This window comes from Numenius arquata, chromosome 11 (assembly GCF_964106895.1).
Source record: "Numenius arquata chromosome 11, bNumArq3.hap1.1, whole genome shotgun sequence".
NCBI lineage: Eukaryota > Metazoa > Chordata > Aves > Charadriiformes > Scolopacidae > Numenius > Numenius arquata.
This window is the reverse complement of record NC_133586.1, coordinates 25,629,860-25,643,281: the sequence shown is the minus strand read 5'-3', so window position 1 is coordinate 25,643,281 and position 13,422 is coordinate 25,629,860. Positions and strand designations below refer to the sequence as shown.

General features: G+C 54.4%; 2 protein-coding genes across 2 annotated transcripts; both read right to left on the bottom strand.

Annotated features, from left to right (window-relative positions):
* Positions 1 to 626: 626 nt before the first annotated feature.
* Positions 627 to 4,235, bottom strand: LOC141470162 (protocadherin gamma-A12-like). Its single transcript, XM_074156085.1, has 2 exons — positions 1,350 to 4,235; positions 627 to 653 (listed from the first exon to the last, which is right to left on the bottom strand). The coding sequence occupies exons 1-2, from the start codon at positions 4,233 to 4,235 to the stop codon at positions 627 to 629; spliced, it is 2,913 nt and encodes a 970-aa protein (XP_074012186.1).
* A 2,482-nt stretch (positions 4,236 to 6,717) lies between these two features.
* Positions 6,718 to 9,237, bottom strand: LOC141470161 (protocadherin gamma-B5-like). Its single transcript, XM_074156084.1, has one exon. The coding sequence runs from the start codon at positions 9,235 to 9,237 to the stop codon at positions 6,718 to 6,720; it is 2,520 nt and encodes an 839-aa protein (XP_074012185.1).
* Positions 9,238 to 13,422: the final 4,185 nt, after the last annotated feature.

The following is a 13,422-nucleotide window of genomic DNA, read 5'->3' as shown; positions in this document are numbered from 1 at the left end:
GGAAACACATCTATGGAAGTCTACCTCTTGACAGCTGTAAACATGAAAGGTGTGTACGGGACAGTCAGACAAATGTAACAGGTGAGATCTTTCACACATTATCAGATTCAAAAGCCCAGCTTCAGATCATCAAAACAAACAAGGCGAGAAGTGAACACCTGTAGAAAGTAAGGGACAGTAGTCTTGCAGATTAAGTCAGTACAGTACGTAAATAATTCAGGTATTTAGCAGGTAACAATTACACGCTTTGCTTTTCCCAAAGCTCCCCTTATGGTGTTTGACACAAGTACATAATTCAGTGTTAGTAAAGATTTGAAGACCACCTGCAAAATCAGAGGAAAAACCTCCCAGGGCTCCCAACACAGCTGAAATCACAAGTCCTCTAGCCACATTTCTTTGGGAAGATGAATCTCACATCGCATGATACTACAGCTGGACACTGAACAGGGAAAATAGCAAAGATATCTCTCTTGCCCCTCACACACAGCTCCCACAATTCTCACCTCCAGCCCTTCAAACCTTGTATGGTGTTCTTTAAGTCATACAATTTGAAAGCACATGACATGAAAGGCCAATGACCCATACCATTTCTCTTCCACATGCAACACTATTGGTCCTCAAACTTCTCACACATACATCTTCACATCTCCATACTAAGAAAGAAGATACAATCATGCGCTCATTAATTCTTAGAAGAAACATCAAGAGTGTAAAAGGGAACGGGTCCTCCAGGAGAGGCTGGGTCAGCAAACATTGGCACAGGGCCAAAACTGCTCTCCTTATATTTCTCCAAACACCTAGAATCTCTCCCCTCCTCCCCTCATATGACTCTCACAATAGCATGTATACTCAGGAGCAAGACACATCCAGCCCCGTTTCAAATCAGACAACCTTAAAAGACAACTTAAACATATCGCTTTCAAACGCAGCAACCTTTTTGACTTTTGCAAATAGTCATAACTTCTATGATTCACTTTCGTCTTCACAACAGGAAGACAGATGTCGGCGAAGGAACAGTTTTTGCCCAGCCCATTCCTCCACCCTGTGCAAAAAGATGCACGAAGACAAAGACATTTCCTCGCTCCTTCCATTGGCATGGAGAAGCAGAAACTTCTGCTGAGAAGAGCAGAAACGATGAACAGGGAAGATATACTCAAGAACATGTGCGGTCAGAAGACATATTAACGAAAACTTCCATTTCTCGTAATGCTTCCATTCACTAGGAATGCAAAAGAACTGACAAGAAAATCGGTATTACACGTCAGGGGACAAAATGGACGGGAGGGAAAGGGCAGAGACTCGCGAGAGGGAAGCGTGGCAGAGCTATTCTGGTAGTAGTAGGAACTCACCGGGGGAGCGGCGGGGTCGGCGCGGCGGGCGCCGTCAGGGTCCTCGTGGAGCAGCGGCGCGGGCTCGTCAGGCGGCGGGTGGGCCGGCAGGGTGTCGCAGCAGCTGCCGCCCGAGAAGCGGAGCTGGCTCTTGCGCGAGTCGGCGGTGAGCGAGACCTCGTGCGAGTAGGAGCGCAGGAAGGCGCGGACGCCGTCGATGCCCACGAAGTGCGAGGCCGGGACGCCGCGCAAGGCGCCGCTGCCCGCCGCCGGCAGCTGCGAGCGGCGCCAGCGCCGCAGGCGCAGCGCCAGCAGCAGCAGCAGGAAGGCGAGGAAGAGGCAGGAGACGGCCGCCACGGCCAGCACCAGCCAGCGCGTCAGGCTGCCGGCCGCCTCGCCCGGCGCCGCCGCCGCCGCCGCCGCCGCGCTGCCCAGCTCCGACAGCAGCTCGGCCACGCTCTCGCCCAGCACCACCCTCAGCGTGGCCGTGGCCGACAGCGCCGGCCGCCCGTGGTCCTTCACCACCACCACCAGGCTCTGCCGCGCCGCGTCGCGGGCCAGCGGCAACCGCGCCGTCCGCACCTCGCCGCTGTGCAGCCCCACGCGGAACAGACCCGGCTCCGTCGCTTTGGCCAGCTCGTACGACAGCCACGCGTTCTGACCCGCGTCCGCGTCCACCGCCACCACCTTGGCCACCAGCGACCCGGCCTCCGCCGACCGCGGCCACAGCTCCACGCCCGACCACCACCCCGAGGCCGAGCCCGAGCCCGAGCCCGAGGCCGGCGCCGGCGGCGGGTACAGCACCTGCGGCGCGTTGTCGTTCTCGTCCACGATCTCCAGCCGCACCGACACGTTGCTGCTCAGCGCCGGCGCGCCGCCGTCCTCCGCCCGCACCCACAGCCCCACCTCGCGCACCTCCTCGTAGTCGAAGGAGCGCAGCGCGTACAGCGCGCCCGTCTCCGCCTGCACCGACACGTACGACGACAGCGGCGCGCCCCGCACCCGCCCCTCCCACAGCCGGTACCGCACGCGCGCGTTCGCACCCCAGTCCGCGTCCCACGCCCGCACCCTCAGCAGCAGCGCGCCCGCCGCGTTGTTCTCGGGCACCCGCGCGCTGTACCGCGCCTCCGCGAACACCGGCGCGTTGTCGTTCACGTCCAGCACCCGCAGCGCCAGCACCGCGCTGCTCCGCAGCGACGGCGACCCGCCGTCCGCCGCCAGCACCGTCACGTTGTACTCCGACACCTCCTCACGGTCCAGCTCCCTCGCCGTCACCACGCGGTAGTAGTCCTCAAACGTCTTCTCCAGACGGAATGGAAGATCGTCCGGCAGCGTCACCCTCACCTCCCCATTAGCATACGAATCCTCATCCTTCACTCCTATGAAAGCAATGACGGTTCCCGCGGGACTGTTTTCGAGCACGGAGCTCAATACGGAAGTAACCGTGATTTGGGGCGCATTGTCATTGACGTCGATTAGGCTCACCAGGACTTTTGCTCTGGCGGAGAGGTCCCCTGCATCCCGTGCCTGCACCTCGAGCTCATACAGAGCCGCCGCCTCGTAGTCCAGCTTCCCCGCAGCTGTGATTTCTCCGGTCCGGGGATCAACAAGGAAGAAGCCCGACGGGGTGCCGGCCGTCCCGCGGAGCGAGTAAGTAAGGTCCGAATTTGGGCCCTCATCTGCGTCCGTAGCGTTCACGGTGAGCAGTCGCGACCCCACGGGCACGTCCTCCGCCACACGCACCGTGTACTCCGCCTGGCTGAACGCGGGCGCGTTGTCGTTGGCGTCCAGCACCAACACGCGGATCCGCGCCGTGCCCGTCCGCGGCGGCTCTCCGCCGTCGCTCGCCCTCAGCACCAGCTCGTGGAACGCCGCCTCCTCCCGGTCCAGCGCCTTCGCCAGCACCAGCTCGGGACGCTGGTCCCCGCCGGGGCCCGCCTGCACGGCCAGCGAGAAGTGCTCGTCGCCGCTCAGCTCGTAACTCTGCAGGGAATTCCGTCCCACGTCCGGGTCGTGAGCCTCCTCCAGCGAGTACCGCGTTCCCACGGCTGCTGTTTCACTGACCCTAAATTGTAGTTGATCTTGCTGAAACTTCGGAGCATTGTCATTAATGTCTGCAATTTCTACCTCCAGTTTTACAACCTTCATGGAGTACTCTATCAATACTTCTAAACCTTGCTGGCATTTCTCTATCCGCCCGCACAGCTGCTCTCTGTCTATCCTCTCCGCCGTCACTAAATGTCCCGTCTTCCCGTGAAGGGAGAAATACTGCCTCCTACCTCTGTCTATGATGCGGACGCCGTGGTCTTGGAGCGCCGTGAGCTCAATCGCCAGGTCCTTGGCCACGTCGCCCACGAACGAGCCCTTCGGCATCTCCTCGGGAACCGAGTAGCGCAGCTGACCCCACGCCGCCTCCCACGCCGCCACCAGGACGCACCACAGCAGGGCTCGCTCCCGCCGGACCCACCGACTCCCGGCCCCGCACATCTCCGCCGCGGCACCGCCGGCACCTCCGCTGCCGCCCGATCCGGCTCCGTCACCGTCTCGCCGCTCCTGGCCGCTGCCGCCGGACCCTCCGCCTCGCTGCACCACGGCTCCGCACCGCGGGGACGATCGCAGACCGCTCGCCCGCCCAGACAGCCACACAGCCACACAGCCAGACAGCGATCGAGCCGGGCCGCAGCGGGCGGGGCTGCCTGCAGCGCTCCGGCCTTCCTCTCGCTCCTCCTCGGTCAACAGCGGCGCCCGCAGCCTCCTCCCGGCACTGCAGCCACCGAGCGCTGCCCGGCGCTGCCCGCCCGCCTTTCCCACGGGCAGCTCGCGGCGACGGGACACTCGCCACGGAGACAGCGCTTCCCGTCCACCGGGGATCTCCTCCGATGCTTTTACTCCCGCAGATGTCTCCATTGATCCTCGGGGCGATCCGCAGGAAGGCCGAGGCTTCTTGTGGTTGTGGTATTTCTACCGCACGAGAAAAATGACTTGCTAAAAGCTATATCTGTAAAGTAAAACATGACGTGTAGAATATTAAGATCCCTATCCCATTAGTTTGAAAGCAAAATCTTCACAGCTCTCTGTAGCAGTCGTGCTTGCATTACTTTTCCCTCTCCCTTTCTACGGATCAAGATCCCGTCACGCAGCTACATAAATTCCCCACATCCTGACCAATAGAACAAAGCAGCAATGAAGATCCTCCCTTTAAAAGGCGACAGGAGATTTCCTGCATTGTCTTTTCTCTGAGCCGTTGTTTTCAATAATAATGCGTGTTATTTGTACCACACGAGGAAAAAAAAAATACTTGCTAATGGCGACAGATGTGAAATAAAATGTGGGTTTTTTCGTAATACGACGTCTAGAATATTACGAGTCTTATCCCATTCGTCCTAAAGCACAGTCCCCATCAGAAATTATTGTGGCAGTCATCCTTGATTACCGGTACAAGGACAGCAACAGATAATAGGCTCTGTCTATAGAAAACGCGATATCAACACCGACCACGCCCCGCAGATTCAGGGGCTCATTGTCTCAAGTGGCAGAAACCTTGATTTTTTTCAGAATCCGAGTGAAATGGATTGACGGTTATTGGTAAAGTATTCATCTAATTCTTGAATCTTCATATTCGTAGGATAGTTTTTCAACCAAATACTGTAGGACGGCATGAGACAAGTACCTCTGCACAAACTAAACGAACATGTTGAGTATTTCCTTGTCGATTTACCTATATTCTCAGGATGGGTAGAGCCCCTTCCTCCTCCTCCTCCCCCCTCCCCCCCCCCCCCCCCCTTCTAAACTGAATTACACTAAAATGTTGATATAACTACAGAGGCAGCTAACACTGGAAGAGGAAAGTTGAAGGAGCACTGCAGTTTCCCTTTTTAATAGCCCATATTATATTTAATCGAGTAATTCGATAGCTAGAACGACCAGGAATGGGCTTTGAGTTTTTCAGAAATCTCGGTGTAAGAAATTGATGCTTATTAGTAAAGCTTTCATCTCATTCTTGACTACTCACGTTGGTAGGACACCTTTTCAACCAAATTCTGTAGGATGTATGAAGACAAGCACGGTTGCACACCCTAAATTATGCGGACCGAGGACTTGATTCAAGTGCCTAATTGCTGTCAGTTTGTGTGTTTGCTTTTGGCTTTACATATGTCCTCAGGCTAGAGGCCTCCGGAGTAGAGGCCTCCGCTTGTAAAGAGCTGTTTCAAAATGTGTCTGAGAGACCCAGTTCCTCAGTCTAGTATTCTCCTGTCAACGTAATGAACTAGGTCCAACCACCACTGTTTGGGAAGAGGAAAAGAAGACAGGCTCTGAAATACTGGACGCTGTTATTTTTTGTTTTCTTGAGATAGCATTCTACACCTCCACGTGTGTATGAAATACAGAACAGGAAAAAGGGTAACAAAAAGGCACTACCACCCAGGATGGAAGAGAAAAATGAGAAATAACAGCACAAGGAACGCGGATAAACCATTCCTGGATAAAATGCATCCATTCGATTAATGCTGCCATTTCTGCAGCAGCCTTCCTCCAATGGACGAGAGGACACACGGCGGAAGAGGGAGGACATTCTGTAACAGTGAGGAGGATCAACCTGTAATTTCTCCATTCATGGAGCCACACAGACCTTTCCTTCGGACACCAGGACTTCCGTCCTGAAGAACCGTTAGTTTACTGCCTTCACCGTTCCTAACTACTCGAGAGTTGTAGTCAAAACCTCTTACCTGAACCTGTGACCACTGAAGAACCAACAAGTGCCTCCGATTGATTTCTGCTGTGAGCGGAAGGGGGATACCCCGTTCCTTCCCTCAAAGAGACACGGATCAGCACTCCCTAGCACATTAATTTAACCCGTCCCACAATTCATACCAGCACCATTCCCCAAAATGACGGACTATAGTCTCTCATTTCACTAGCGACGAAGAATTTGTCTTTTTTCCATTCATGTAGCCAGACACACATTTTCTTTGGGAGTCCAGGAACGAAAAAGCATTAACCAACGGGTTTGTGCCCATCTGTGAACCGGGTTCAAGTACATAGTGCCGGGGAAAAGTCGATCAGAAAAGAAACATCTCCAACTGCAAGTGCCAATCCCGAGTCTCTCATGCAAAATCAGCGGACCTCGTTCCACACAGTAAGGATTCGCCTTCACCCTTATGGACTCATACGAATTTACGCAAGAAGAGAGATGTAGACAAAAAATCTCCAGTGAATCTGCACCTGTGACCACGCATAAACCAAGGATTGCCGTGGCTAACGGCCTCCTCTGAATGGAAGGAAGCTACCCCGATCTCTCATTTCTTCACGGACACACAGACCAGCGCTCCCCACCCACACCAACCCAGCGAAAAAACCCAGGGGAAGAGGGAGGGAGGTTCAGCACAGCTCAGGGAAAAGAGGGAGAGCGCGCGGGCTTACAGACCTGCGGGGCGTCGGGGTCGGCGGGCGGCTCTCCCGCGCCGGCGCTGCTGCTCGGGATCGGCTTCCCGCAGGCCTCCGCGCCCAGCAGATCCTCCGCGGGCACGATGGGCAGCGGCGGCGGCGAGGGCCAAGCGGCCTCGGCGACGGCGCGTGCCGGCGCCACGCACAGGTTGTAGGAGTAGGGCAAGGTGCCCTCGCAGAAGTCGGCCGGGAAGGCGGCGCCGGCCACGGAGAAGCGCTGCGCGCCCAGGCAGCGCAGGACGGCGGGCGGCCCGGCACGGCGCAGCCGCGCCAGCACGGCCAGCGCCACGCTGAGCAGGAAGAGGGCGGAGAGGAGCGCCAGCGCCAGCACCAGGTAGAACTGCAGCTCGGCCGGCGAGTCGGCGCCCGCCGCCCGCTCGCTCAGCTCCGGCAGCGCCTCCTGCAAGCTCTCGGCCAGCACCACGTGCAGCGTGGCCGTGGCCGACAGCGCCGGCTGCCCGTGGTCCTTCACCACGGCCACCAGCCGCTGCTTCGCCGCGTCCCTCTCCGACACGGCCCGCGCCGTCCGCACCTCGCCGCTGTGCAGCCCCACGCGGAACAGCGCCGGCTCCGACGCCTGCACCAGCTCGTACGACAGCCACGCGTTGCGCCCCGCGTCCGCGTCCACCGCCACCACCTTGGCCACCAGGTACCCGGCATCGGCCGAACGCGGCACCACCTCGAACGGCGCCGGCCCCGACGCCACCGACCCCGCCGCTCCCGCGTCTCCCGGCGCCGGCCAGAGCACGCGCGGCGCGTTGTCGTTGCGGTCCAGCACGAAGACGCGCACCGTGGCCGTGGAGCTCCGCGCCGGCGCCCCGCCGTCCTGCGCCCGCACCGCCACCGCGAACTCGCGGCACTGCTCGTAGTCGAAGGAGCGCTGCGCGTACACCGCGCCGCTCCGCGCCTCCACCGACACGTACGCCGCCGCGCCCGCCGCGCACGCGCTGCCGCCCGCCAGCCAGTAGCTCACGCGACCGTTGGCGCCCGCGTCCGCGTCCCGCGCCTGCACGCGCACCACCGCCGCGCCCGCCGCGTTGTTCTCCGCCACGTAGGCGCTGTAGGCGGCCTCCTCGAACACCGGCGCGTTGTCGTTCACGTCCGACACCTCCAGCACCAGCGACGCGCGGCTCCACAGCGACGGGCTGCCCCGGTCCCTGGCCACCACCGTCACACGGTGCTCGGACGCCTCCTCCCGGTCCAGCGCGCTCGCCGTCACCACCTTGTACGAGCCGCCCGACGACGCCACGATCGACAGCGGCGCCTCGCCCGACAGCTCGCACGACACCTGGCCGTTCTCCCCGGAGTCCGGGTCGTTCACGTTCAACAGGGCCACCACGGTGCCTGCGGGCGCGTCCTCGGGCACCGGGCTCGACACCGACAGCACCGTGATTTCGGGCGCGTTGTCGTTCTCGTCGCTGATGTCGATCTGCACCTTGCAGTGAGCTGTGAGTCCGCCGCCGTCCCTCGCCTCCAGTCCGAAGCGGTATTTGCTCTTCTCTTCGAAATCCAGAGGCCCCGCCGTCCTCACCTCGCCGCTGTCGCTATCGACACTGAACAAGGCGCGGACGTCGTCCGGGACGTTGCCGAAGGAGTACGAGACCCGCCCGTTGGAGCCCGCGTCCGCATCCGTGGCTCGCACCTGCAGCACCAGAGACCCCGCCGGCACATTTTCCCGCAGTTTTGCCTCGAAGAGGCTTTTACCAAACACGGGCGCGTTGTCGTTGGCGTCCGTCACGTTGACGCGAATCTGGACAGTCCCAGACCTCACGGGGTCCCCGCCATCCACCGCCGTCAGCACCAGCTCAAAGGATCTCTGCCTCTCCCGGTCCAGCTCTCTCTCCAGAATTAATTCCGGCCTCTTGCTTCCATCCGGGCTCTCCTTGATGTCCAGAGTGAAGGACGGGTTGCTAGTGAGCTGGTAAGTCAGCAGCGAGTTGCTGCCCACGTCCGCGTCTCGGGCCATCTCCAGCGGAAAACGAGCACCGGCAGAAGTGAACTCGTTTACCTCGAGGTCGAGAGCAGTCTTGCTGAAGGTCGGCGCGTTGTCGTTGATGTCCTGGATGTCCACCTCGACGTGGAAAACGTTGAGCGGGTTCTGCACCAGCGCCTCGAAGCTGACGGAGCAGGACGCCGACTCGCCGCACATCTCCTCCCGGTCCAGCCTCTCGCTCACGTACAGGTTCCCGCTCTCCCCGCTCACCGTGAAGTATTTCAGCTGCCTGTTAGCGGCAGACGCCACCCGCAGCTTGCGTGCCGGCAGCTCCGCCGGGCTCAGCCCCAGGTCCCGCGCCAGCGGCCCCACCAGCGAGCCTCTGCCCAGCTCCTCGGGGATGGCGTAGCGGATCCGCTCCGCCGCCGCCCGGCAGCACCAGACCAGCAGCAAAGCGCCCAGCACCAGCAGCACTCGCCCGCCTGCTCGCCGCCGGCTCTCACTCTCCCTCTGCCTCTGACTGACCGCCATTCTCGCCAGCGCTCGCCGCGCTCCTCCCTCCTGACGCTGCGGCGGCTCCGGCTGCGGCTGCGGCTCCAGGGCGGCTCCGCGTCGGCCAACAGCGGCACCCGGAGGCGCCGCCACGACACCGCAGCCGGATGGTGACCGCGCTGCCGGGGGCCGGGGCTATTGACCGGTGGTTACTGGCTGCTCCCAGCTTTGGGGGTCTCTCTTTTATTAGAATCAGGAAACGCAGAGGCTCTTGCTTGCTGCAACTCCAAACGCTTTTTAAACTGAGATGCGCCCTATCTCAGTAAGTATGTAATACGTAAGTATTTTAAGTCATCTCCTTGACTCGCAATAAATAGTCGGTAGTAATTATTCGTGGCAGAGCAATAGGCAAAGGAACTCAGCTGCTTTTCACAAAATCCAGACGGATGTATAAGGGCTAGAAACGATTTTATAGCTAGCGAAGTCTTTAAGAGATTTATACCATTCTGTCAGTTACTCTGAATTCTGCTTTTCTTACCTGGGATGAATCCTAGAAGGAAATATTCACGTTGGAGTAATCAATAAGTAATGAGAAATAGAATGAAGCAAAAGTCACTGAAGTTTGTCATGCTGGACCAGAAAAAGCTTTCACTTTTCCCTGCATTTCTTCCTTTTGCTCAGAGAAGTCTCTGACATTTTTCCAACTGCTGATTTTTATTTTAGGGAAAAGAGTAATCCCACTGAGAAACGTATCACCCTGAAGAGATAGTGTCTATAGCTCTATACTAAGATAGCAGAAAAACATTTGCAGTTTTGTTTGGGTTTCACAAACGTTTCTTCATTGCTGTATTTGAGGGACTGGCAACAGGAAAGTGCAAAGCCACATCACATCTTTCATAGAACCATCGAATGGTTTGGGTCACAATGGACCTTTAAAGATCATCTATCACTCTAATTTGTATTGCCTGCAAAATTGTGGTGGGTACATTGAATCCTACTGCCTGTGTCATTGTCATGATTTGACCCCAGCTGACAGTTAGGACCATGCAGCCTCTTGCTCACTCTCCTGGTTGGGGGGAGAATCAGAAGAAAAAATGTAAGAAAACCCATGGGTAGAGATAAAGACAGTTTAAGTAACAAAAAAGCTGCTCAGACAAGCAAAGCAAAACAAGGGATTCATTCACCACTTCTGATTGACAGGGACGTGTTCAGCCCTCTACGGGAAAGCAGGGCTCCATCATGTGCAACAGCTATTTGGGAAGACAAACACCATAACTCCAAATGTGTCTCTCTCCTCCCTTCTTCCCCCACCTCTATATACTGAGCATGATATCACATAATACAGATAAGCCCTTTGGTCAGTTGAAGTTAGCTGTCCTACCTGTATCTGCTCCTGACTTCTTGTGCATGCCCAGCATACTCGCTGGCAGTGGTGGTATGAGGAGCAGAAAATGCCTTGCCTGCTTCACACAACCAACAACGTCACTGTTTCACCAACACTGTTTCCAACTCAAACCACAACAAGAACGTCAAGTCCATCCCAGATGAAACCATGGAACTTGTTGATGAAGATATTATTGAGATACATTAAAAATTATTGGTCCCAGTATGGATTCTTGAGCAATAACGCATGATACTTGTTCCCACCTGGATATTGAACCACTGACTAGAACTCTTTGTATGCGGCCAGCCAGCCAGTTCCTGATAGTCATCAGCTCTCATAATATTTTTTGACTCTGTGGCTTGTTCATCTGCATATAAATATGAAGCCATAAGTGTAAACACTTATTGGCGTCTTTCTCCAGTTCAGTCATCCTGGGCTTCTTCACGTGGCTGAGGGCTTGCCAAGGGAAGTAACTGTTTGCTGCAAAACAACTTTCAGAGTTTCCAATGCACAAGAGCCAGGCACACACCGCGCTGCCGGGGGCCCGGGCTTTTGGCCGCTGTTCAGTGGCTGTCCGCAGATTTTCAGTCTCTCTGTTGTTAGAATCAGGAAGCGCAGAAGCACTTATTACGAATGCAAAGCCACTTTAAACTGAGACTCGGTGTTGGAAATTCTAGGTTATTTCCTTGAGTAGCGATGAACATCTGAAGGAATTATTTGTGGCAGAACAATAAGTAAAAGGAACGCAGCTGCTTTTCAAAATCCAGACAGAAGTGTCAGAGTAAGAAACGATGTTATAATTAAGGAATAGCTTAAGGCCTTTATATCATCCTGCCAGTGACTTTGAATTCTTCTTTTCTTACCTGGGACAAATACTTAGAATAAAACCATCCTGTATGAGTAATCAGTAAGCAATAAGAAAGAGAAGGAAGCAAAAGCCATTACAATCCTGTCATGCTGAAACTGAAAAAGTTTTTATCTTCTCTGCATTTCTTCTTTTTTCTCATGGAAGTCTCTGACCTTTGTTGAATTTTCTTGTAGGGAGAATAATATTTACACTGGTAATTTTACCACCCGACTCCAACACATGTAGCTTTATACTAATAGATGAGAACAATATTTACTATTCTTTTTATGATTCACAGAAGTTCCTTCTTTTGCAACTCCATAGCTGAGGGACTTACAAGGGTAAAGTGTTAAGTCACGTCGAATCTTTCATAGAACCATAGAATAATTTGTGTCAAAATGCACCTTTAAAGGTCATCTAGACAAGTACCTCTGCCATGGGCAGTGACACCCTTCATTAGATGAGGTTGCTCAAAACCCTGTCCAACCGGATCTTGAAACCTCCTGGGAAGCCTCTTCCAGTGTCTCACCAGCCTCATCATAAAACTTTTCTTCCTTATGTCCAATTGAAATCTACCCTCTCTCGGTTTAAAACTGTTGTCCCTTCTCCAGTCACAACAGGCCCCGGTAAGAAGCCTTTCTCCATATTTACATAATAAAAAGGCAAAATAAAGTCTCCCTGGAGCCTTCTGTTCTCCAGGCTGAAGAACCTCTACTCTCTCAGCCCTTCTACACAGCAAGCAGAAATGTTCCAGCCCTTTCACCATTGTCCTGGTCCTTCTCTGGACCTACGGTGACAGGTCCATGTCTTTTTTGACACTGGGCCCCAGAGCTGGACACAGTGCACTGCAGGTGAGGGTCCCATATAAGCAGAGTAGAGGAGGAAGATCCCCTCCCTAATCTTCTAATGTCTTAAAGATTACCATCCACAAGGAAGCCCAGCTTTGGACATGAGCAAAAAAAGCCCCAAAACCCTAAAAACAAAACAAAACAAAAAAACAAACAAAAAAAACAAACCCCAACCAACCAAAAAACCCCAAGCTAGAACAAAATATAAATAAGACAAGAATTGGAAACCTGTAGAACTCAAGGAATCAGATCTTTATATTTCAGATCACGTCTGTTGAAGTAGAACCACAAGAAGGGTACCTAGTTGGTAAAAAGTCCACAGGAGGCTCACACAGGACCTCACACCAAAGACCAGAGCCCAGATCCTCAAGGTAAATTCTCTGGACAATGAGAAACAGGAAAATGCATGTAGGCACAATTGTGGGCCTCATACAACAACTAGGACAAAGTGAAGTTTACACTATCTTTGCATCTTTTAGATATTTCAAATTATACCACAGCAAACTTTTTCACATGCTCTGTCTCTGGACAGAATTTTTCACCCTGACCAAACATCACATAACATAACACAAAAACGACCTTTGCAAACAGACACCACTGGAGGAAGAGTTGCACGCACACCTTCTCCTTACTGAGAAGAAGGACCACAACTTGGACACATGCAAAGAGACTTCTCTGTTCATCACACTAATTGGAAGAAATATCAAATCTTCTCAAGAACATAAGTGATATATATAAGTGATAAGCTCAAAAAAGACCTAATTGTCAAAGGGTCACCTCTGGGATACCATCATCTTACTTCAGCATATTGGGCAACTTGGAAGATAGATGCTGCTCAAGCCTTAACCTAAAGGTTACATCTATGGTGAATACCTGTCATTCATGGGAAATATCATGCAACAGGAAATAGATTGATGAACCCACAAGTTGGCCAGTTGGAATTTGAATAGTGTGATATCCAAAATTAAGGCACCTTCAGTCTCATTTTACATAGCCCAGGAATGAACCCTAGGAATTAATAAAACACATGCCTTTTCTCTACTGCTACCTCCTCACACATAGCACCCCCAAGACTCTCTTCCAACCCTTCACAGCTCACATTGTTGACAATGATCTTCATAATTTGCAGATAGACTCCACCCACA